Below are 21,118 nucleotides of genomic sequence, written 5' to 3' on the forward strand. Positions count from 1 at the left end.
TAATGTTTTTCTCTTCATGCTTAAATCTGGACAGTTTTTTCTAACTCATTTTCTAGGCTGCTAAATGTCCATTCAATTTTGTGGGTAATCTGCTATTAAATCCATCTGTTGAGGATTGTTTAGTTTCAGTTATTTGTAAATTCTAAAATTTTTATTTGTCTTTTTAAATAGTATCTAGGTCTCTGCCAAAATTTGCAATCTTGTCTTTAAGTCCTTGGACATACTAATCGTATTTAAAGTCATTTTTTGTTTTTAAAGTAAACTCTACGCCCAATGTGGGGCTCAAATGCATGGCCCCAAGATCAAGAGCCATGCACTTCACCAACTGAGGCAGCCGGGAGCGCCAGTCTGGTTATTTGTATTGAGTGGTAGGATTGTGTGTGGAGTTATGGAGATAATTCAAGGATGGATGGTGTTATCTTCCCCCAGACAGGATGTGGGGCCCCGCAGAGAGGTAGACCTGCAGAGTTAAGGGCTGTGTGTGTCCCAGGAGGGAGAATGCCCGGGCAGGCTGCGTGCTGGTGGGCTGTGTCCTGCCTGGGCAGGCTCGTGGGTCCCTCAGGAGGGCTGCTGGCCCCAGCTCTCCCCAGTGCTTACTCTGCCACCAGACAGAGCAGGGTCAGTGCAGGAGGGGGGTGTGGGTAGGGCATCTGGTGGCCCACTTTCCCATCTGCAGGATGGGTGCACTGGGGTGCCCTTCCCATGCCCAGTGTGTGGTTGCGTGGGGAGGAAGGGTGGCTCTCATCCTCCTGGTGACCTGTGTGTGGGGACAGCAGTGGCTCACTCAGCTGTGGCCCCTGAGAAGTCTCTGCAGGTAGTGTCGACCGGGCAGCCTGTGGGCCTCCTGGACGGTGGCCTGGTGCCCCCGGGGCTTCTCCTGGCCCCGGCCCCAGGCCCTGAGGGAGACCTCCAGGAGCCATGCCCGGTAAGGGGTTGCAGCTTGTGCGGCAGAGGTGGGCAGGCCTGGCATAAGGTGGAGGCATTGGAGGCTGGGTGAGGAGGCTGGGGGTGTACACTGCCCAGGGTGGGCATTGAGTGGCCGAGTGGGGTTGAGTGACAGCTGGGGTGGGGGTGCTTATGCAGGCAGGCCCCTTGGGGACAATCCAGGAGCATCTTGGACCTCTAAGAGCAGCCGTGGGGCAATGGGCCCTGGTGCCCAGGACCTGCCTAAGGGAGTAGGGCAGGGCCTCTGGCTCTCACCCAGGACCTGAGCGGAGCGGACTGCATCCAGGGGCATTCCTCTTGGCCTGGGAGGGTGGGGCCCACCTGAGCATAGGGAGGGCTCTGTTGGAACGAGAGGGCCGGGAGGGTGGAGGGCTTCTCCCCTGGGGGGGATGGGGGCTAGGGTGGGTCTTAGGCTTTCTGAGCAGCTTGCCTGTGTTCTCCTAGCCGTGGTGGGCCTTAGCTGCTGGCACCTGGGGGAGGGCGTCGGGGACACGGGGCCCTTCACCTCTGTGCACCTGAGGCCCCGCTTCTCCTTGTGGGGTTGCTCTGGGACACAAAGGTGGGAAAGGCTGTTTGCTAGAAGCTGGTGGGTGGGCAGGCAGGTGGTGATGGTACTCTCCTTGGAGACCCCAGGGCTCTGTCCCTGCGGTCAGCCCCACTGCCCGTGTCCTCACAGGACCATGTTGACACAGATGAAGCCCCCTCGAGATGGGCACCAAGGAGAGGTCCCCCTTACCCTGCAGGGTCTGAGCTGAAACCCTTCGCTTCTGTCCTGCTGGGCTCCAGCGGGTGGCTCTCCCAAGGGAGGGATACCACGGTTGTCATAGAAAGGGTGGGGTCATGTGTCCCCCTGCAGAGGGCCGTGCTCTTCGGCTGTCAGAGCTTCTAGACAGATGGTGTGATCCTGGAAACAGTGCCTGTGTCCATGGGGCCCCTGCTCTTTGTGGCCCTCCTGCTTTCTCATCCCCATTCTTGGGTCCTTGGGAGGTGGTAGCAGCTTCCCTCAAGACCCGTTGACAATGACCTGTTTACCGGAAGGGCCCTTGCTCCTGGCTGCCTGCCAGCACCTTTTGGGGGGGGGGTGGCTGGCAGAGCATTTTGCAGGTGGAGCCCAGGCTGGAAGGAGTTGGGCTGTGAGGGGCCCGAGATAGCGCTGCAGCTGGGCCTTCTCTGGAGCCTCCTGGGATCACGCATGTGGCCTGGGGCTCTCCGTGCTCACACAGGTAGCTTTTCAATGACAAGATTTGGTGTGAGTGCATAGAATGGATGGAATTTGCAAAGGAAATCTATAGCCGCACACACCGACCGTAAGTCCTGCAGTCTCTCGTCAGTAAGTGTCCAGTTATTTGTTGGTTTGCCTGAGTGCCTCCCAGGCCTGGCAGGAAGGAGTCCCGGCCTTGGATAAGCCCCAGGGCCCTGTGCCCTTCTGGTGTCTCTGGCCCAGGGGTCCACAGGGGTCTGCAGATGCCAAGGTCTTGTCCCTGGCACACTTGTCCCCTCCCAGCTCTTTCAAGTTTGGGGCTGTGGTAGGGACCTAAGAGCTGTGTGGCCCCTTCTGCCTGCCCTGCCCGTCTGTGGACCACCCAGTGCCCCGGGTGCCTCCTTCCAGAACTGCCCCCACCCCCCCAGCGCTGCTGGGCTCCCCTCTGGGCCTGGCCGCCGTGGGCCCACCCCCACATCCCCGCACTCGCTGGCCTGTTTGTTGTCATTCTGCGGGGCTCTGCGCTTTCTAAATTAATTCTGGAGCTGTTGTGCTTCCTTTTCGCTGTGTCTTCCGAGCTGCGCGGATCCGTGATGGGCTCTGGCAGCTCCTCTCCTAATTGCCCTTTCCGCATCAGCGGTGGAGCGAGGAAGTGGCGGGGCGCGTGCGGGGCCTCGGCGGGGTGCGGCAGCCTGGGGGAGCGCACTGTCCGTGATGCCGGTGTGTCTGCGGCCGGGCCACAGCAGGGCGGCCGTGGGAGGGGCTGTGGCCGTGGGACAGCAGAGGGCCCGCCTGAGCTGGGCAGGGGCGCCGGGCCCTCCCCCCGGCCCTGTGAGCTCCGAAAGCCGACATAAACCAGCGTGCGGACGGGGCTCCGGGGGACGTGTGAACCTGTTGGGCCGAGACCTCTTGCAGAGTGAAGGGTGGCCCGTTCCAGAGGTGCCTCCAGGGCAGTGCGCAGGGAAGCTGCGTCGGTGTGCCCGCGTGCCTGCCGGCGCTGGGCCTGCTGGGCAGCGGTGGGAGATGCCAGGGTGACCGGTGACCAGATTCCTGGTCCCCTGGCGAGCTGTTCTCCCCATGGCTGCTGTGGCGCCCCCCCCCCGCCCCCCCCCGCCTGGCTCTCGGGAGCAGCGGCCAGGTCCTGGGTCACCTCTGGGCAGAGCACAAGCCCAAGGGAAGAGCACCCCCTTCCCCACTGCCAGGCCTGCCCCCCACAGGGACTAGGGTTCCTGCCTTGGGTGCCATCTGCCTGCACCGCTGCGGCCCTTGTCCCTAGAGACGCAGGAGCGGTGAACAAGAAGGGCTGGGCTGGGCAGCCGCTAAGTGACAGGCTCTCGCCAAGTTCACAGGGTGGTGAGTTTGCAGTGAGCCAAAGGAAGTGGGACTTTAGTCAGAGAGAGGCACCTGTGGGCCCCCCGAGGCACCGTGTGCAGCGTATTTAAGGGGGATGGCGTGCACGTGAGCGCTGGAGGCAGCTGCAGAGATTGGGGCTCTGCTGAGACCAAGCTCATTCAGTTTACTTTCAGGTTTCCACGTTTTACTGATGTCCCTCCGCCCTCCCCAGCCCCACGGGAAGGCTGGCTGGGGAGCGGTGGGCAGGGCACATGGCTGCGCCCGAAGGCATGTCCCCTCCGGGCTGACCCCCTCCACAAGTCCCCCCAACTGGGACCCGAGGCCCCGGCTCAGAACTGCAGGGCCCGTGCGCACGGTGAGTGTGGGGTGCCGCTCACCTGCTGCCCTCCCCTCTCAGGCCCAGGAGCTGGGCCGGCCCCTCCTCTCGGGTCAGCTGTTTGCCGCCGAAGCTGAGAGCCTGCTCCCACCTCACGGGCCCTGTGTCTGCGTGGAGGCGGCCCCGTGCGTGCGTGGGGGGCAGCGTGGTGATGAACCTAGTGGCTGGGCAGCTGCTTCCTGTCTCGGGGCCGGGGGCGGGGGCAGCGCTGGGTCCTCGGGTATCGGGGAAATTAGATTGCAAGGTAGGAGGATGAGGGCAGGGAGTCTGAGGGAGGGGCCGTGGGAACTGCACCCCCCAGGGGTCCCCACCCGCATGAGGCAAAAGACGCCCCAGATTCAGCTGGGCAGGGGCCTGGCAGTGGCGTTTGCCCTGGACCTGCTGCCTCCCCGTTTCCCCATCGCAGGGGGTGCCGTGTTGGCCAGCAGGGCCTGGCGTGTCTGGGGGGACAGGGCTTACCTCACGGTGTCCACTGAAGATGGAAAGACAGGCCTGGGGCTTTGGAAAACCCCAGCTCCCCAGCCCCAGGCCCCCACCTCAGAATCTGGGCAAGAATGAGTCAGGGAAGCTTGCTGTGTGTCCATGCGTCGCTCAGGTTGGGGGGTCTGGGGGAGCTGGGACAGGCCCTGAGCCCTAGCACCTCGCCGTGTGTCTGGGGGTGCCCTGCCGAAGCCCGGGGCAGGTCAGAAGGTTGTTCCTGTCGCCGCTGAGTCTGTGCCCTCGGAGCGGTCTGCCATGTTGCAGGGGGGCCGGCCGGACTGCTGGGGCTTCCTGTGGCCCCCGGGACCTGCTCCGCCCCGGCTGGCGTGCCGGCACCGAGCGAGGCCGCCTGCGCCCTGCACCCTCCTTTAGCCGTCTGTCCTGCTGCCTTCTCTCGGTTCTGTGGACTTGTTGCTCATGGCTGCCTTGTCCGCAAACCGGCCTGTGGGTGTGCGCACCACCTCCTGAGAGTGCAGGAGCCCGGTCCCTGTGAGGAGGCGTGTGGACGCTTAGCGGGAGCGGCAGCCGTCGGGGGGCCGGCTTGGGGGCGGCACGCGGTGGGGCATCCATCAGCCTATCCCTGCAGCTGCCCGTGACGGTCTGAGAGCAGCCCCTGTGCCCACGGCCCCTCCGCCCGCCTCCACCCGCCCTCCCTCCTCCCCTTCCTCTCCTTCCTCCCTCCCCCGCCCCCCCTTCCCACCCACAGACGGCTGAGGCCTGTGCCTTTAGGAGGAGCCTCCTGCAGCTGCCCCCCGCCCTTACGTTGGCTCCTGCCGGGCCTCTGCTGGGGAGCCATCGCTGAGGCGGGCACTGCGGCCGGCTGCGGGGCTTCCGCCCTGCGCTGTGGCTGGAGGGCCCCGGGGAGAGAGGTGGGCCATCCTGGAGCACGACAGGGTGCCACCCGCCAGGCTGGTACCACCAGTGCTAGTCCGGCTAAGGCCAGCCTGGCAGCCTGGGTTTTGTGAGGGGGGCACGCGGTTTTCTGTGAGCGGCTGCTGTTTGTTCTAGAGGGGTTGTTTCCAGGGTCCCTGGCAGGCGTCTCTCTTCAGCCATGACTCAGGAAGCAGTGGGGAGGGACCCTGAGAGAAGGCCCGGCTGGGGTGAGCAGGACGTTGTGCCCTTGCAAGAGGCCTTGGGCTACACTGGGAGCTGGGACCGCAGGCCACCTGGCAGCTTCCCAGCTCCCGTGGAATCTGGTCAGGCCTTGCCCGGGTGAAGTCAGGCTGGAAGAAGGGCCCCCGGGCCTGGGTGGCTGGCCCTCACAAAGCTGCAGTTCCCTGGGACGGCTGGAGCCCAGTGCCCGTCATATACCCATGGGGCTGTACGGCTCACCCTGCGGGCTGGGGGCTGCCGGCTCTGCTAGGGCGGCTTCCCCTCTGTGTGCTCCCACCCCTGTGGGAGAGGACAGGGGCTCAGCAGGGAGGAGGCAGGCTCCGTGCGTGCCCTTCCTACCCAGTGGGCAGTGTGGCATCAGCGGCTTCGCGGTGAGAATCGCTGTCCGCAGTCACGGGGAGGACAGGGTGTGCTCTGCACCTCACCTGCCCCCTGCACCCGGGACAGGGAACTGGCCCTTTCCCCATCAATCGTGGCTCAGAACGTGGGGTCGTCTGTCCATCTTCTGGGAGTGGTGGGCACTTCCCAGCACTTTCCTGCCCACCCAGAAGTCCCCCAGCAGCAGATACCAGGGTGGGCTAGGTGGGCCTCCCTTCCGTGGGCCAGGCTCTGTCCCCTTGGCTGGACTGGCCTGGCTCGAGTGGCCTTGGTGGTGTTGGTGAGAGTGGACATGGTCCCTCACCTCTCTCTGGGGGACTTGGGACCCCTCCACATTGGTCTCCAGAGCCTCTGGTCTCCTGGGGTTTCAGCCTAGCTGAGAAGGAAGTGAATGACTTTGTACCTTCCAGGCTGTCTCCCCTGACCTTCCTGGCCCTGGGTGGGCCAGGCCCTCAAGTGGAAGGGGGTGCAGAGACGACAGAGGACTGGCCATTTTGTGAGGGCAGAGAGCACACACTGGGCGGCCCAGCGTGGGGTTAGGTGTTTGCTGACACCTGGTCCCGCCTTGGCAGTTAGGGCTGGGGCCTCAGGCCCCTGCACAGGGCACGTGAGCCCTAGCCATGGCATAGGCAGGAGGCCTTGGGGTAGGACCTTGGCCTGCCCCAGGCCTCTCCTGCTGGGCTGGCTTCGAGCCCTGTCCCCTGGCCGGTGTAGGGAGCCAGGCTGAGCATGGTCCTTGGGAAGGAGGTGCTGGGGTCAGCTCTGTGTTTACCTGCACGGGGGCCCGGCGGGCAGCCCCCAGCTCTGCGCTTGGTCCCACCTGGATCACAGGGAGGACAGACTGCCGGCACTGGGTCCTGCCAGGCAAGGAGACCTGCAGTGGGCGGGAGGGAGCGCAGTTGGCATCAGGCAGGCGGGACTGCGGGTCATTTGAGCCCTGTGTCAGACACCGAGTGGGGCTGTCTCGAGAGGAGTCCGGTACTTCCTGCGGTGCTGGCCCCAGAGCCCCGTAACTCTTGGGTTGTGGGGGGGACCTTGTGCAGGCTGGGCCCTGGAAGGGACCCCACGGGTGCTCAGGGCCGGGCTTGTAGGTGCTGCTACTGCCTCTTCTGGTGTGTGCCCTGGGGGTCCCTTCCTCCCTGGCAGGGGCTCAGGGGAGGCTCACCGGCCGTGGGGGGGTGGGCCCGCTGTGCTCCCTGCCGTTTTCCTAGGGCATAGCGGGTCTTGCCAAAAATCTGTTGAATGAATGAACGAGCAAGTTCCTGCCAGAACTTTCTGAGGGACAGGACGGAGTTGGCGCTTCCTGGGGACGGCCTTTCGTCAGAGGCCGGCCTGCGTGAGGCCGGGGAGCCGGGGTCCGCGGCTCTGGGTAGCTCTCCCTGTGCTGAGTCTGCTCCTTCTCAGGCCTCTTCCCTGGCTTCAGTCGCTTTTAAAGCTTTGTATTTTCAGTGTTCTCTTCTGAAACCTTTTCCTGGCCCTGGCCACTTGATCCCACGTGAGTAGTACATGGACCTCAGGCCACCTTAAAAGCAGGGGCTGTGGAGTGGGCTGGCCTGGCTCGGTCTCTGACTGTGGACAACTGACCCCGAGTACCATGGGCTGAAGCGAATCCGGAGTCAGCCTGGGGGCTGGTCCTTGTGCTCCAGGGGCCCCGTGGCGCTGGACCCGGAGGGCTGCACGTGGGCAGTAGCAGCAGGCTGGCCTCAGAAGGGTTGAGGGGTCCCCAGGGTCGCTGAGGTCAGGGCTGGGCTCTGAGCGCAGGAGGGCACAGGCCCGTCCTATGACCCGGGGCCACGGGGAGGAGGGGCGTGGGGTGGGTCCCCTGGTCATGAGCTCCGCCTCCGTGAGGCTGGAGCCGAGCCCCAGGACCCCGCATGCGGCATGGCCGGTTCCCGAGCTCTTGCTTGCCCCCGCGTGTGCGGCCCGTGTGCGGCCTGGAGGCGCTGGTGCTGACGTACCCACGTACCCCCACATGCTGCCCTGGGGTGCTGCGGTCCCGCCAGGGCCTGCTGGGCCAGAGGAGGTCCTGCCCTTGGTGCAGGGGCTGGGTTCCATGAGCTGGAGCCCGAGTGCTGCAGACGGGTTAAGGGTTCCCCAGTCCCAGGACGTCCTGGCCTAGCTGCTCTGACCAGGGTCAGCCGGGGCACCTCGGGGAGCGGGCTGCCTGGGTCTGCTGGGGGAGGGCGTCACGGCGGACACTGCTCCCCAGCATGCTTCCCAGCCGTGTTCCTTCTCTGTGAAGGGGGGTCCCGGGGTGGGGGAGGCGTCTTCCTGCTGCAGAGCCAGCGCCCTCCCTTGAAGTGCCTGGCCGGGACGTTTTCTCCCCGCCTGGATTCCCCTAGCTGCCTGCCACGCAGCCACCTTGACCTTCCCGGTGTGGGGGAGGGGTGCTTCCTGGCCCCCCAGGGATGGGCAGGGCTTCCCTGCGCCCTGAGCCCCGTGCGGGGGGCTGGGGGGTGGGTGGTGAGAAGCGCTCACTTTCCCCCTTCCTCTGTAGCACCGTGGTTAAAAGGGGAGGGACGACCCACCCCATAATCTATAGTGACTGTCACGGAGCAAACTACTCCCATTTTATACAGACGGGTCAGGTGTCGGCACGATCGATGGCTCGCGCACAGTAATTATAGGAACTAGCGGCTTGTGTTGCTTGAGTGAGTTTAAGAAGAGTAGGGTCTCAATCTTTCCTCTAATAGGGCCCTGACAGTCCGTGGCGCCGCGTCTTGGGCTGACAGTGTTGTCATTAAACACCAGGTAGTGTGGGACAACAGCGAACACGGCCCGCTGGGGGACAGGCAGCTGACAGCGGTGGTTTGTCATCAGCGAGCTGCCCACGCTGCTCGGTGACGCACGGCCTGTCGGGCTGCCTCTGTGATTTGATCATCGGTAACTGTGTGTCAGCGGCCCGCCCCCGGCTCAGAGGGGACAGTGCTGCAGGGAGGCTGGTGGCAGGGGTGCAGGTGGGCCGCTGCCCGTCAGACGCCCCTCTCGCAGGTTCTGGGGTCCTCCTGCCCGTACGTCCTCCTGATGCCGCCCCGTCCGTGCTGGTTCTGGCTGGGACTTCTGCAGGCTGGTCTCCGAGCAGAGGGGCGGCAGAGCCTCCCCGAGGGCTTCCCGACGAGCCCTTGGGAGCGCTGACGTCCAGTGGGCTCGGGGTGCAGAGCGGGAGCATCTTCAGTGCCTGGGAGGGTCTCCCTGTTCGCAGCCACGGCTGGGGACAAGGGCCGGACCATCTCGGGGCAGCCGGGCTTTTCCAGCATTCGAAGGGCTGGGAACCATCAAACACAGGAAAAGTGGAGTGATTTATTAGGCTCATAAAAATTCATACTTTGTGATTCCAGTCATCCCACTACTGAAGCTTGTTAGAGCTCCGTCCCTGGCAGCTCCCGCCGTGCGAGCGCGGGGCGGGGCATCCGCTGCCTTCTGCCTGGGCTGCTGTCACGCCTCGTTTGGAGAAATGGACGGGCCCCTGCAAGCACATGAATACCTGCTCACGGGGCGGGGGCTTTGCTCTGTTCCGGCTCTGTGCTCACGGTGGGGGCATGAGGGCCGAGCCCTGTCCCCTGTGTGCTCCCTGCACCTGCGGGGCCTGGGCTGGGACCCTCCAGGCCAGGTGGACCCCAGGCGCCGCCAAGCGAACGGGGCACGTGTGTGAGAGGACAGGTGGAGGTCTGGAGGCACGTTTGGAGCGGTCTTCACGGGATGGAGGGACGTGGCCTCCCGGCAGCCGTTTGCCTGGCTGGTGTTCCTGGGAGTTGGGCCCCTGTTCTGTCCTTCCTGAGGGACACTGGGCAGAGGCCCCTTGGCTCCCCAGCCTGGGCTCCTTCCTGCATCTGTGCACTGAGGGTCCGACGTGCCCCGTCAGCTCTGCCGTGCGCTGGGCGTTGTGTGCCCTGTGTGGAGGGCATGAGGGCACAGAGGGCACTTCTGACAAGGATATGCCACCAGCGCTGGCCACCGCCAACCCTGCCTGGGTACTGGGCGCTGCCCTGCCAACAGCAAAGGGGGCTGGAGGGCTGGGGGCTTGGGGCGGGGGTGGGTGGGGAGAGGCTGAGCGTCTTGTGGAAGCTCCTTCTGTTCAGGCAGCGTGGGGCCCGTCGTCTGCCAGCGCTCGCCTCCCGGCTGTGTGGCCCACCTGCAGGCAGCTGGCTTCACGCTTGATGGGTGGGAAGTGGTGCTCATCAGTACTCATCTCCTACACCCCTCGCTGCGCCCTGAGGGGCCCAGTGCGACCCTCACCAGCTCCAGTGAAGGCGGCTGGGAGGCCACGCGGCGGGAGTGCGCGCGTCCCTGCTTGGCCCGTTAGCGAGCAGCTGGGAGCAGCCTTTGGCCATCCCGGCAGGGAGCCCGGGGCACTCTCTAAGCCACTGTGTCTGAGGCAGCCGGGGGTGGGGGGGCAGCAGAGGTTCCCTGAGCACCCCGGCGTCCAGGAGAGGGGTGTGCATTTGTGGGGTGGGTGGTAGATACCACAGCTGAGCCTGGCTGCAGACGGGCAGGGGATGCTAAAGAGGTCAGGGACGCTGACCAGAAGGACAGATGAAGGGAACCTCCCTGCTTCTTGTCTCATTACAGAGTAGTGTGCAGACAGGGCTTGGGGAGGCCGGTGCGGGGGTCCCGCTGGTGCTCAAGTCGTGGGCTGCCGGGCCTGCAGGTCCGGGAGGCTCAGACGCCACCTGGTAGGCCCTGGGCAGCACTTGAGAGGCTGCACGCGGGTGTAGTAAGGTGTAGGTGTGGACCCAGACGTCCTACTTCCCGCACCAAGTGCACTGAACTGTGTACTCAATTAGAAGGCGAAGATCATCAGACTAGCGAGAGAAACGAAACCCAGCCGTACGCTGATTTTGAATACCAGGCCGCAGCAAGGTGGAAAGTAGCAGCTGAAAGAACCGTCCACAGGGAAGCCGCCTCAGGCAGTGGCCACTCCAGAGACAAAGAAGAAACCCTTCGGCTGGGAGGTCCAGGCCCCCAGGAAGAGGTTTCTGCACGGCTCTGCTCCTGGCCCTTCAGCGTGCGTGCCCTTGGCCGGGTTCCCTCGCCTTGAGCCCTGGGGGTGCCGTACAGCTCACCTCCGCGGCAGAGAGACGTATGGTGGGGCTAGTGTGGGTGCTGCTGTCACCTGCCCAGCACCTGTCCGGGGGACCCCTGGACAAGGCTTGGACCCTCAGGGCCGGGAGGCCTTCCCTGTCTGCTGCGCACGCAGCTGAGTCCTCTGGGGAGCTTCCCTTGGGGGTTGCTCTGTCGGCCTGGCCTCGTCAGCAAACAGCTTGCTCGGGAGCTGGCCGCAAATCGGGCAGGGTGAGCCCGGGCCGGGTGAGAGCCATGTGGTGAGCGCGGGCCGTGTTTTCTTTCTGGAAGGTTGGCTGCCCAGCAGGCTGTCCCTCTGACGCGAGCTAAGCATAGCTCCCACCTCCCGCTCTTGTCACCAGAGCCTGCCCTGCTCTGTGGGCGCCACGTCGACCTTGTCTCGCAGCAGAGGTTTCGCTGTCTGAGTGGGACCCAGCTGGGTGGGTTCTGCCCATGGCTGAGTACCCTGGTCTGCAGAAGAGCCCCGCGGGCTTCCTGGGGTCGAGCTGCCCGTGCAGTTGCCTGGGGCCCTTTGCCGAATCTTTGCCGTGTGGTAGGGCTGGGGGACGGGGGAAGAGGGGCAGCCCAGCCCGGGGGCAGAGACGGCCAGGCTGTTGGTCAGGGTCCTGGCAGAACCCTGCTGCTCGCCCCAAGCCAGGGGCAGGTGGTGTTGCCTGTGCCCCCACCTCACCAGCGTCAGTAGAGACTGGGCTGTTGGTGTCCTTCCCCAGGATCCCCTTCTAGCTGCTAATCTCCCAGTAGCACGGAGACGGGGGGCCATCTGAGGCCCCTAGCCCTGCGTCTGGACACATCCATCCTGGCTAAGTGCAGAACTGAAGGGTCTGGGGTTGTGGTGTGAGGGCCCTGGTGGGTCTGGGGGCGCTGGCAGCCAGGCCACATGAGCAGGAAATGACCACACATGGTGCGCACGCCCCGGTGCCAAGGGCAGAGTGGGCCGGGCTGGGTGGCGTGCTGCAGAGAGTGGGGTGCAGAGTTGCTGAGGCCGCCCCCAGGCCAGCTCTCCCTTGGCAGCTCCTGAGAGACCGGGCAGAAACTGGCCTGAGCCTCAGTGGGCTGGGGAGTGGGAGGGCGATCCTGGGAACCCCCTGCCCGGCACCCAAGTACCAGAGCCTGCACCCCACAGGGCCTTTCTTCTGGCTGCTTCCTGCAGTGGCATCCACGGAGCCCTTGCTGGTGGCCTCTGGCCCTGCCCGCCCCTCCGAGGAGTCTCAGGCCCTTTCACCCCCAGATGCAGCTCTGGTGTCACCATCTCCAGGACCATGGGGGTAGCCGCAGGGACAGCTCAGATGAGGTCCACTGCCAGAAATGCCCTGGTGGATGGGCGGTGTCTAGAGGGGCAGGCACACCTGGCTGTTTACTCTGACAGCCCTTCCGCTGGGCCGGGCCTCGCTGTGACCAGGGGTGCTGCCCGGGCTGCCGCGCGTCCCAGGAGGTGCTCCGGGTCCTAGCCCGCGGCCGAGAGGTGCAGGCAGCTATGCCCCTCCTGGCAGGGCCTCCCCGCCCCGGGGCAGACAGAACCTCCTGCGGCTTTTGCTCGGGTTCTCGTGGTGGGCACGGCCGTCCTGCCAGGCTCGAGACTCTGCAACAGCTCAGATGCACGGAGGGTTTCAGATGTGAGAACAGCACTCCCTGTTGAAGGCTTCTGAGAAATGTGTGCTTCCTCTTCTGTTGGTGTTTGTGCGGCTGTTTTCCCAAGAGTGCAACCCCGCCGTTGTTGGGAGGGGCTGCCTGACCGAGCCCAGCCCCGCGGGGTCCTGCCTGGTTGCTCTGGCACATGGGTTCATGCCCATTGTGCGGCCTGCCTGTGGCCAGGGGGAAAGTGGACACCGGTGCACCTCCTGCCGCCGAGAAGACCAGGGGCGTCTGGGCTGACCTGCACCTGCCTCTGCCGCATCCCCCGTCAAATAAGGGTGGGAAGGTAAGGGCCCCGGAGGGCGGGGTGATGCATCTTGAGCCAGGTGCCCGGAGCCTGCCTGGGCTCAGTCCCCCCACTGGCTCTCTGGAGACCCTTCCCCAGCTCAGGCTCTGTGGGCTCCTTGTTGCCCACCCAGTGTCTGGACCCACCTGTCCTGCTTGGCCCCACCTGGCCCCCCGTCCATCCCTGTCACTGTCCCTGGGGTGGCGCAGAGTCTGGGAGCAGGGTGAGGCCTTGGCCGCAGGTATGAGCCTTTTGCCAACCTTGAGGCAATGCAGGGCGGGCCCAGACCCCATGCTAGCCAACTCCTCCCTGGGTTCCCAGTAGCCCCCCAGTCCACCTCCCCACTTCTGCCAGAAGCCGGAGCACTGCCTAGAGCCTGTGGCCATGTTGTCCCCTCTCTTTGGACCCCGCTCAGGCCCCTCCTCCTCCTCCCAGGCCGGCGGTGTCACTGCTGGGGGTGCTTCCTGGGGGGTCCCGCCTGTGGTGTGCACCCCTTTGCACACTGATCACCATCCAGTGCAGTCACAGCTGTAAGCAGGCAGCTGATCTGAGAGTCTTGCTCTTGCTGGAGAACAGGATTATGGCCAGGGCCCGCCCCGAAGGCTGTGGGCACTGAGGGACAGTGCCCAAGGAAGAGGCCTTGGCGGGGGGGAGGGCCGTGGGTGTGCCCCACCCCGTCAGCTTTCAGCTTCCCGGGCACTCGCACGGGCCTCCTGGCCTCTCTCCGGGGTGCACCAGCAGCCCCGCTGCCAGGTGCCGTCCCGCATCTTTGCCAAGGAGGGGCCTGGGCTGGTTCCCGGGGCTCGACACCCTGCCTGCTCTGTCCCCTCTCGTCTGCCTTATGCCAGAACTCCCTGTCCCTCTCCCAGGGTTGAGGACACCAGGGCCAGATCCTGGGCTGGGCCAAAGTTGCACCTCATCCAAAACTGCCGTGGAAGAAAGACCTTTCAGACCATGGAAGAGCGAGTTTGGGCGTATGGAGGTTGCCTGTAATTGGCACCCATGGGTCCTGGTCAGGTAGGGGCCCCTGTGCCCATCCCAGTGAGGGGCTGCGGGCGGTGGGGGCACTGCTGGCTGATGACACACGGACAGGCCAGCTGTGACCTGAGCCGACCGGAGCGGAGGATGGTTTATGTGGCAGAAGAGCGATCGGTGTGGCTTCTGAGACGCTGAGCCACGATGCGGCCTTTTAGAACAGTCTTCAGCCAGCGAAGGGCCTGGGCCGTGTGGAGGCGCTGACGTGTCAGCGTTGCCCTTGTGGAGGGCAGACCAGGCGGTACGCACAGGGAGGGGGGTCTCAGCGGACTGTGCACCAGGGAGCTGGGGCCAGTGGAAGGCCCTTCTGGCTCGGCGTCCCCAGCAGCCTGGCTCCCCATCCTCAGTCAGGGGTCTCTCTCCCCCGCCACCCTGCCATGGCCCCGAGAGGTGCCCCTCCTTCAGGAGCATAGCTGGGTTCGTAGGCAGATTGCACGCTCCGTATACGGGTCTGTGCAGCCCTGCTCTGCTAGCACGGGCGTCCCGTATGGCTGATTCCGGTGAAGCCTGTGCTCGAGTGTCGGTCACTGGCTTTCTGCTCGGCGGTCCCGTCCCCCAGCTGGGATGAAGGGCCAGAGGCGGCCGAGCCTTCGGGCTGTGCCTCAGCCAGCAGCAGCCCAGCTGCCTCCTCATGCGGCCTGGTCCTCGGAGGCTCAGGGGATGGCCTTCTGGAACGGGCTGGGAAGCCCAGCTGTGGACTGATCTGCCACCTTCTTATGGCGCCCTCAGCCTGTGGCTCAGTTGGCCTGCTTCTGGGCTCTGGAGCTCCCATCTATGGCCCGTTGCTGGAGGCGGGGGGCAGGAAGCTGTGGGGCCTGGGACACGTGGTCCCTGCCCCTCCCCAGCAGGCCTTTCCCAAGGGAGCCAGACACGGACAGCCACACACTACAGGGGACACTCACGTGGGCCTGGGTTGGCCGGGCCCGTTTTGGACACTCCCTCCCCTGCTGGTCGCATCTTCAGGCAGGTCTTTGCACAGAGCCTTTATCTTCTTATTCATTAAACAATTGTGAAATTAGCAACTCATTTTCTATCCAGTTATTGCCCTTTGAAGTTCCATAAAAATCTGAACTCCATCTCAACTCCTGCTCTGCGCTAACAGAGAGCGAGCGAGCCGTGACCTCCGTCTGATGGGCTCTGCCATCTGGTGGCTTGTCTGAGGAGGGGGGCTGGGCGAGCTGGGGCCCGGGATTGCTGCAGACGATTGCTGCAGATTGCCGTGGCCCTCCCTTCTCTGCCGTCGCCCAGTGCCTGGCGGCCCTGGGAGGGGCTGGCCAGGGGCTGGCGGGCTCCGTGCTTCTGCAGCTGGATCACAAGCTGGATCACAGAGGGCGGTACACATGGGGCTCGGCCACCGGACGGGTCCCAGGCACTCTGGGCCTCGGTGGCCTCCTCCCTGACAGCAGGCCTGCCTGTATGTGTTGCACCTGTGCTTGGTGCACAGGAAGGCCCCTGGTGGCACCGTTGTCCCCCCCACCCCGCGCAGGGCCCCTGAGCACGGGAACGTGGCGAGGCTGGCCCCTGGGCCGACTGCAGGCGCGCGGGCTCTGCTGATAGATGGGCTCATATCCCACTCAAATATGATGCCAGCAGTTTTTTTGTAGTTTGTCTTCCATTGCGGTAGTAAAGTTTTTAATTAGGAAAGCTAATGAGATCGATTAGTCATTAGAAGTGACCTCTGCACGGCAGGGCGGAGAGGGCTGTGTGTGTGGGCCTGATAACGCGGCGCCCGGGCCTCGTTGGCAATAAAGGCGCGAAGGGTTTGATTTGAGTGAAATGTGCCACAGGGAATACATCATGCGGAGAAAAAAAATTACAACCCTGGGAGTCTGTAATGAAGGGAATTAAACCCACATCCTATCTAAATAACATGATTATCTACACAAGCCGTCCGCCAGCCGGGAGGAGTGGCGGGCTGCGCTGGGGCAGCTTCCGCAGCCTCAGGGTCGGGGCGAGGCCTGGGCACCTGCACCGTGGGGACGCCGCCTCTCGGCCTGCCCGTGCCAGCCGCTACCTCCGCGCTGGAGCGGGGCCCTCGCTCCCTCCTGTCCTGGCTTCCTGCTCCCCTGCACCTGTTGGCCGTGGGGGCACACCGCCCGTCTCTCTCTCTGCCCTCGGCAGGGCCGCCCTGGACAGGTCTCCCTGGGCTCACTGTCATGAGCACTTCCACTGCCTGTGTCCACGCTGCCTGTCGAGGAGAGACGGGGACCAGGAGTGGCATGCAGGCCACTGTGGGGGCAGGGCGTGGGCTGCTGTGCCCTCTCCTCCCCCTTCCGCTTCTCGGGACCACGGGGGTGGCGGCCAAACAGAGGCCAATGTGAAGGAACTGATGCTAGTCGGCCTTGTGAGAGGTCTGCTTTATTACTCTGTGTTTTCCTAGAAATGGTAATTGGGCACTAATAAGTAAAATGCAGTAAGTTAAGCAAAAAATTGACTTCACAGTAGGCCTGCACTATGCAGGAATGTATTTTTTTTTGAAGATTTTATTTATTTATTTGACAGAGAGCACAAGTAGGCAGAGAAGCAGGAGCAGAGGCAGAGGGAGAAGCAGGCTTCCCACCGAGCAGGGAGCCCGATGCGGGACTCGATCCCAGGACCCTGGGATCATGACCTGAGCCGAAGGCAGATGCTTAAGGACTGAGCCACCCAGGTGCCCTGTGCAGGAGTGTATTATAAGTACCGCAGCCTGTTAACTTGAATGCAGAGTCCAGGCCCTTGGGCATGGGGGCTGGGGGCTTCCTGGAGGAGGTGGTAGTGTTGTGCATTTGGAAGAGGGGAGCAGAGCTGGGCCAGGCTCAGGGTTCCCTGTGCTCAGGAGGAAGGGGATGAGGGTGGTGAGGCAGCAGTGCCCCCAAGCAGGAATCCGGCTGCAGAGCCAGGCTTGTGCGGCTCTGGGGGGGGCGGGCACCTGCATCCCCGAGCGGCAGGTGGTGGCTGCCCTGGGAGGCCCTTGAGCCGCGGTCGGGGTCTACAGGCAGATGTGCTGTCCAGATGCAAGGGCTGCAGGAGCAGGGAGGCGGTGAGGTTAGCTGGGGGCTTGGATGACTTAAAGGCAGTCTCGTAGTTGGAACAAGCTGTTATTGATTTTCTTTGGTCTATCCTTGCTTGTAAGACTTGGAAAACTCAATTCCGCAAACATTTATCTACTGATGCCCCACTGTATGCTGGGCTCTGCCCTATGTCCCAAGTGTGTGTGGGGTGCCCAGAGCTAAAGATCTGCTCAGTTTGATCGCTCAGCAAGACCAGGTGTCCCCGGTGATGCCATGTCGCCCTTTGCGTTTGCTGAGCTGCTTTTTTCTCCCTGACTCCCCAGAGCTGCTGCTTTTGGAGGGAGGAAGAATGAAGGAGAGACAGACAAGTGGGGGAGGGGGACCTCTCCTGTTGCTGGGGGTCTGGCCCGGCCTCACCTGCATGTGTCATGGCTCCCTTTGGTGGGCAGCTGCTGTGGGTCCCTGCCTCCAGTCCGGGGACCAGAGTTCTGCCCTGCTCCTGGCACTCTGTGGGCCTTGAAGCCCCACGTCCACCCCCTTACAGGTGCAAGGGACCTCCACATCCTCCTTGGTCTGGCAGCAGGGGTAGGCCCTCTGGTCTGGGGGCACTCAGGAGGGCTCTGAACCACGCTGTGTCCCAGCCTTGCCATGTGGGTGGATGGGAGCCCTGGCAGAGGGTGGGGGGACACTTGAAGGAGGGGCTCTTCTGACATCTGGACCAGGAGGCGTGGTGCCAGTTACCAGCCACTTCCTTGCTGTGCAGGTGTGGTGGTGCCTACAGGGTAGGCTCGTCCTGTTTGCTCCTGGCCAGGTGTTCCCCGGGGTACAGTGGGTTCTGGCGGGCTGGACGAGCCTGGAGAGGGGGGTCTGTGGGCCAAGGTGCTGATTCAGGGGCCTGGCTGTGGGCGAGAGGTCTTTTGGGTCTAGGGCTCCGGAGGAAGATTTTTAGGTGCTGTTTGTAGACCCGTAACACCTCCTTGTGGGCGGGTAATGGGGAGGTTCCCAGTCCGGGTTGGGGTTTTTGTGGGTGCTGGGAGGGCGCATCCTTGGGGCCCGGGGAGCAGGCAGAGGTCACGGCCCATGCTGTCAGAGGAGCCGAGTGGCCGGCACTAGGCAGAGTCAGCAGGGGATCTGTGGGTTTGGGGCCTCCGCATGCCTGGGCCATCCTGGACCCCGCGCACACTTCGTCCAGAGGGTTGTGGGCCCACCCTGGTGCTGGCGCTCTAGCAGCGAGACTGCGTGCGTTTTCCTGGTGGCCGCGTCTGGCACCCATGGCCCGGCCGCCTGGCTGTGGTGTCTGGGTCAGTTCCTCGTGAGGACGTCTCTGTGGTGGGGGCCCTGGGGAACCACCCACTGCTGGGGTCCTGCTGGCAGCCTCCCTTCCAAGCGGAGCTCCCGGGTGCTGTGCAGGCAGGTTGGATGGAGCCGGGAGGAGCCCGCAGGGAGCCTGGGTCCCAGCGCCTGTCCGAGAGGGGAGCTTCCGGAGAGGCTGCTGGCCGTGGGGTGGGTCATGAGGCTTTAGCGCCTGCGTCCCACGCCGCACTCGCTTTAATTATCTGGGCAGTTAGAGCTGTATATTATGAGAGCCGGGCAATTAGGTACATTCCTCGAAGCTGTGGAGAAATTGCCGGCTATCAAGTGGAAGGGAACTCGGGCAAAACAGATTCCTGTTAATTGCATGAAACATTCAGCAAGAAGAAAAGCTGTGGCATTCATCACCCTGCAAGATGTTATGAAAACAGTGGTGATTAGATACATAAATCTGCGTGAGCTTGTTGGGGGGGCTGTCCAGTGAGGGAGGTGAGCACTCTGCACCCCTGGCCTCCCGGACCCGCCCGAGGTCCCCTCCTCGCTGCCCACGGGAAGCCCTGGAGACTGGGGCCAGCCCCGAGTCTGGGGGCTTCAGTGCTGCCTGTTGAGGGGCTCCAGCTGCCCTCGTCGGCTGGCCCGCGGAGTCTTGGCTGCTGCTTGCCCTGCCCCCATCACCGCGTGTCCCCGGTGCCCTGCGCGTGCCCGCTGCCCTGCGTCTCAGGACTCCAGGCCTGGGCCCAGCTCTCCTGCAGCCCTGGGACGTGTGTATGCCACGGGGGGAGGGCCTGGGGGAGCGAGAGGGGGCCCTGCTGACCTCCACTGACCACATCTGTGTGGGTTTTCTCCGCAGCATCCAGTCTGCACACCCCGCGGACCCCTCCCACCAGCAAGGTGATCAAGACCCGCTACCGCATCGTCAAGAAGACCCCAGTATCTCCTCTCAACGCCCCCCAGTTACCCCTGTCCCTGCCCTCCTGGAGGGCACGGCGGCTCTCCCTGTCCAGGTAGGAGGCCCTCCTCCAGGCTGCCACGGGCCCGGGGCCTGTTGGGGGCTGAGCTTGCCGCTCGTAAGTGCCGGGTCCACGGTTTGTTGGCTGAGGAACGGGCTCATTTTTTCCATTCAGCAGTCTCTGCACCAGACGTACGGCCAGCCTGTGTGGGCCGCGTGCACAGACACGTGTGCCCCCCACCACTGTCAGGAAGCTGTTAGCTGGCAGGGGACGGCCGAGGGGGCACCACTGTCCAGACCGTTGAGGCTGCACCTGGGCGTCCTTCACGGAGAAACTTCTGGTCAGAGTCTGGGCCGTGAGCAGCCCTCTGGAAGCGGTGACATACTGATTGTTCGGGGCAGGAGAGGAGGCTGTGGCCCTCTCCGTGCCACCCCCACACTGGTCCCGCTTGCACCCCCAGTGCTGCAGCCTTACTCCAGGCCGCTTCTGGCTGACAGCGTGCAGGGTGGGGGCAGCTCCTCCTTCCTCCTGGGTGCCCCGGGCCCAGAGTGGGAGGGCTAGTTGGAGCAGCAGCTTTAGGGGACTGAAGTTGGGGGCCCCTCTCGTGAGCCTGCTCAGCCTTGGGGCCTCAGGAGACCCAGCATGGGGGTGTGGCCCCTTCCTTTGATGAGGTGGGGGAAGGGGTGATAGCTCTGGCGGGTAGGCGGGAACCAGGAAGTGGCAGACCCCCTCCCTCTGTCCCCTCGCCTCCCTCTGGGAGCCTGGGGGAGCAGTGTGGGAGCTCCTTCGAACGTAGGCCTTCACTTGGCTGCAGTGGGCACCCTAGGACACGTCACTTCTGACCAGAGGCTGTGAAGCAAGGGATCATTGTGCTCCAAGGGGCTGGACCACCTCTAGTCCTGGGCAGGGCCATCCTGCTAGCCCAGCATGAGCCCCCCCGACAGTGGCTGCCGGGCTCTGGGGCCGTAAAGGAGGTGCCGGCCGCTGGCCCACGGCACGTGCACTGGGCGACTAGCCCACCCCGGCACTGCCCTCCTCCCTTACCACGAGGTGGCACTAAACTTGGCCCTGCTGCTGATTTTTCTGGAGGCAATAGCTGGAAGTATATTTTAAATTAATTTTACTGCACTTTTTGTAATATTTTTGTTTTAAATAGATTTATAAGTATCTTGGGGGCTATTTCTACAAATTTATGAAGATAATTTTCACTCTCTCGATAAGGTTAAATTTACACCTGCTATTTCCATATTAATTCACAGTGCTAAGTGGGTCTAATTTTCTTCCGTTCTCCTATCTAGTGAGCATGGCCTTTCCTAATGCAATTTCCCCCTCACTAAATCACTGTGATCGGGAGTCATGATCGAGCTAAATTAACTTAAATTAATTTACTTAATAAGAGCCCCAGATCATCGTGAATGAGGTTCAGATTTATTGATTCTTGCTTCTGCCTCCCCTCCTGCAGTCCGCATTCCGGCCCCACGTCCAGCCCCGGCAAGGCCCTGCCTCTCCCCAGGGGTGTGGCTGGGGGGGGTGTAGCTTTTTGCCAAGGAAGCCCTGGGTTTGGGTTCAGCTGGGCCAGCGCTGAGCTTGCTAGGCCCTGCGGGGGTCCCCGAGCAGACGCGGGAGCCAGGCCCTGTGGGGGGAGGGCTCCTGGGGAGGGGGGTGGCTGGCTGCGCCCCCTAAGCAGTAGCCACCTGATAACCAGCCGGAACGTCAAGCCCATTAGGTGGAGAACCGCCCAGTCAGCAGCGGGACGGGGAATACACCTTCACCTCAGTGTGGGAGTTGAGGAGCAGGTGGGGACTGAGAGAGCCATGTGGGCAGGCATGCGAGGTCTGACCTCGGGTCAGGTGGGCGGGCTGGGCTGTGAGGGGAGGCCAGCCTGGGGCTGTGGATGCTACGGGCCAGGCTGAACGGACTGAGAATGGACGGGCCCAGATGCAGCTGCCAGCCCTGTACGGCCGCTGTTCCCCACAAGGTCCTCAT

The 21,118-nt window shown here is 63.6% G+C and overlaps 1 protein-coding gene across 2 annotated transcripts in view; it reads left to right on the forward strand.

The window, feature by feature from the left end:
- The window catches only part of ZC3H3 (zinc finger CCCH-type containing 3), a 91,035-nt gene that overhangs the window by 17,931 nt on the left and 51,986 nt on the right, over nucleotides 1–21,118 (forward strand). For both annotated transcript variants that reach the window (XM_036105696.2, XM_078071910.1), the window contains exon 4: nucleotides 19,033–19,186. In XM_036105696.2, the coding sequence (XP_035961589.2) occupies nucleotides 19,033–19,186 (154 nt within the window). The remainder of the gene's footprint in view (nucleotides 1–19,032; nucleotides 19,187–21,118) is intronic.

Source organism: Halichoerus grypus, chromosome 5 (genome assembly GCF_964656455.1).
Source record: "Halichoerus grypus chromosome 5, mHalGry1.hap1.1, whole genome shotgun sequence".
NCBI classification, from domain to species: domain Eukaryota; kingdom Metazoa; phylum Chordata; class Mammalia; order Carnivora; family Phocidae; genus Halichoerus; species Halichoerus grypus.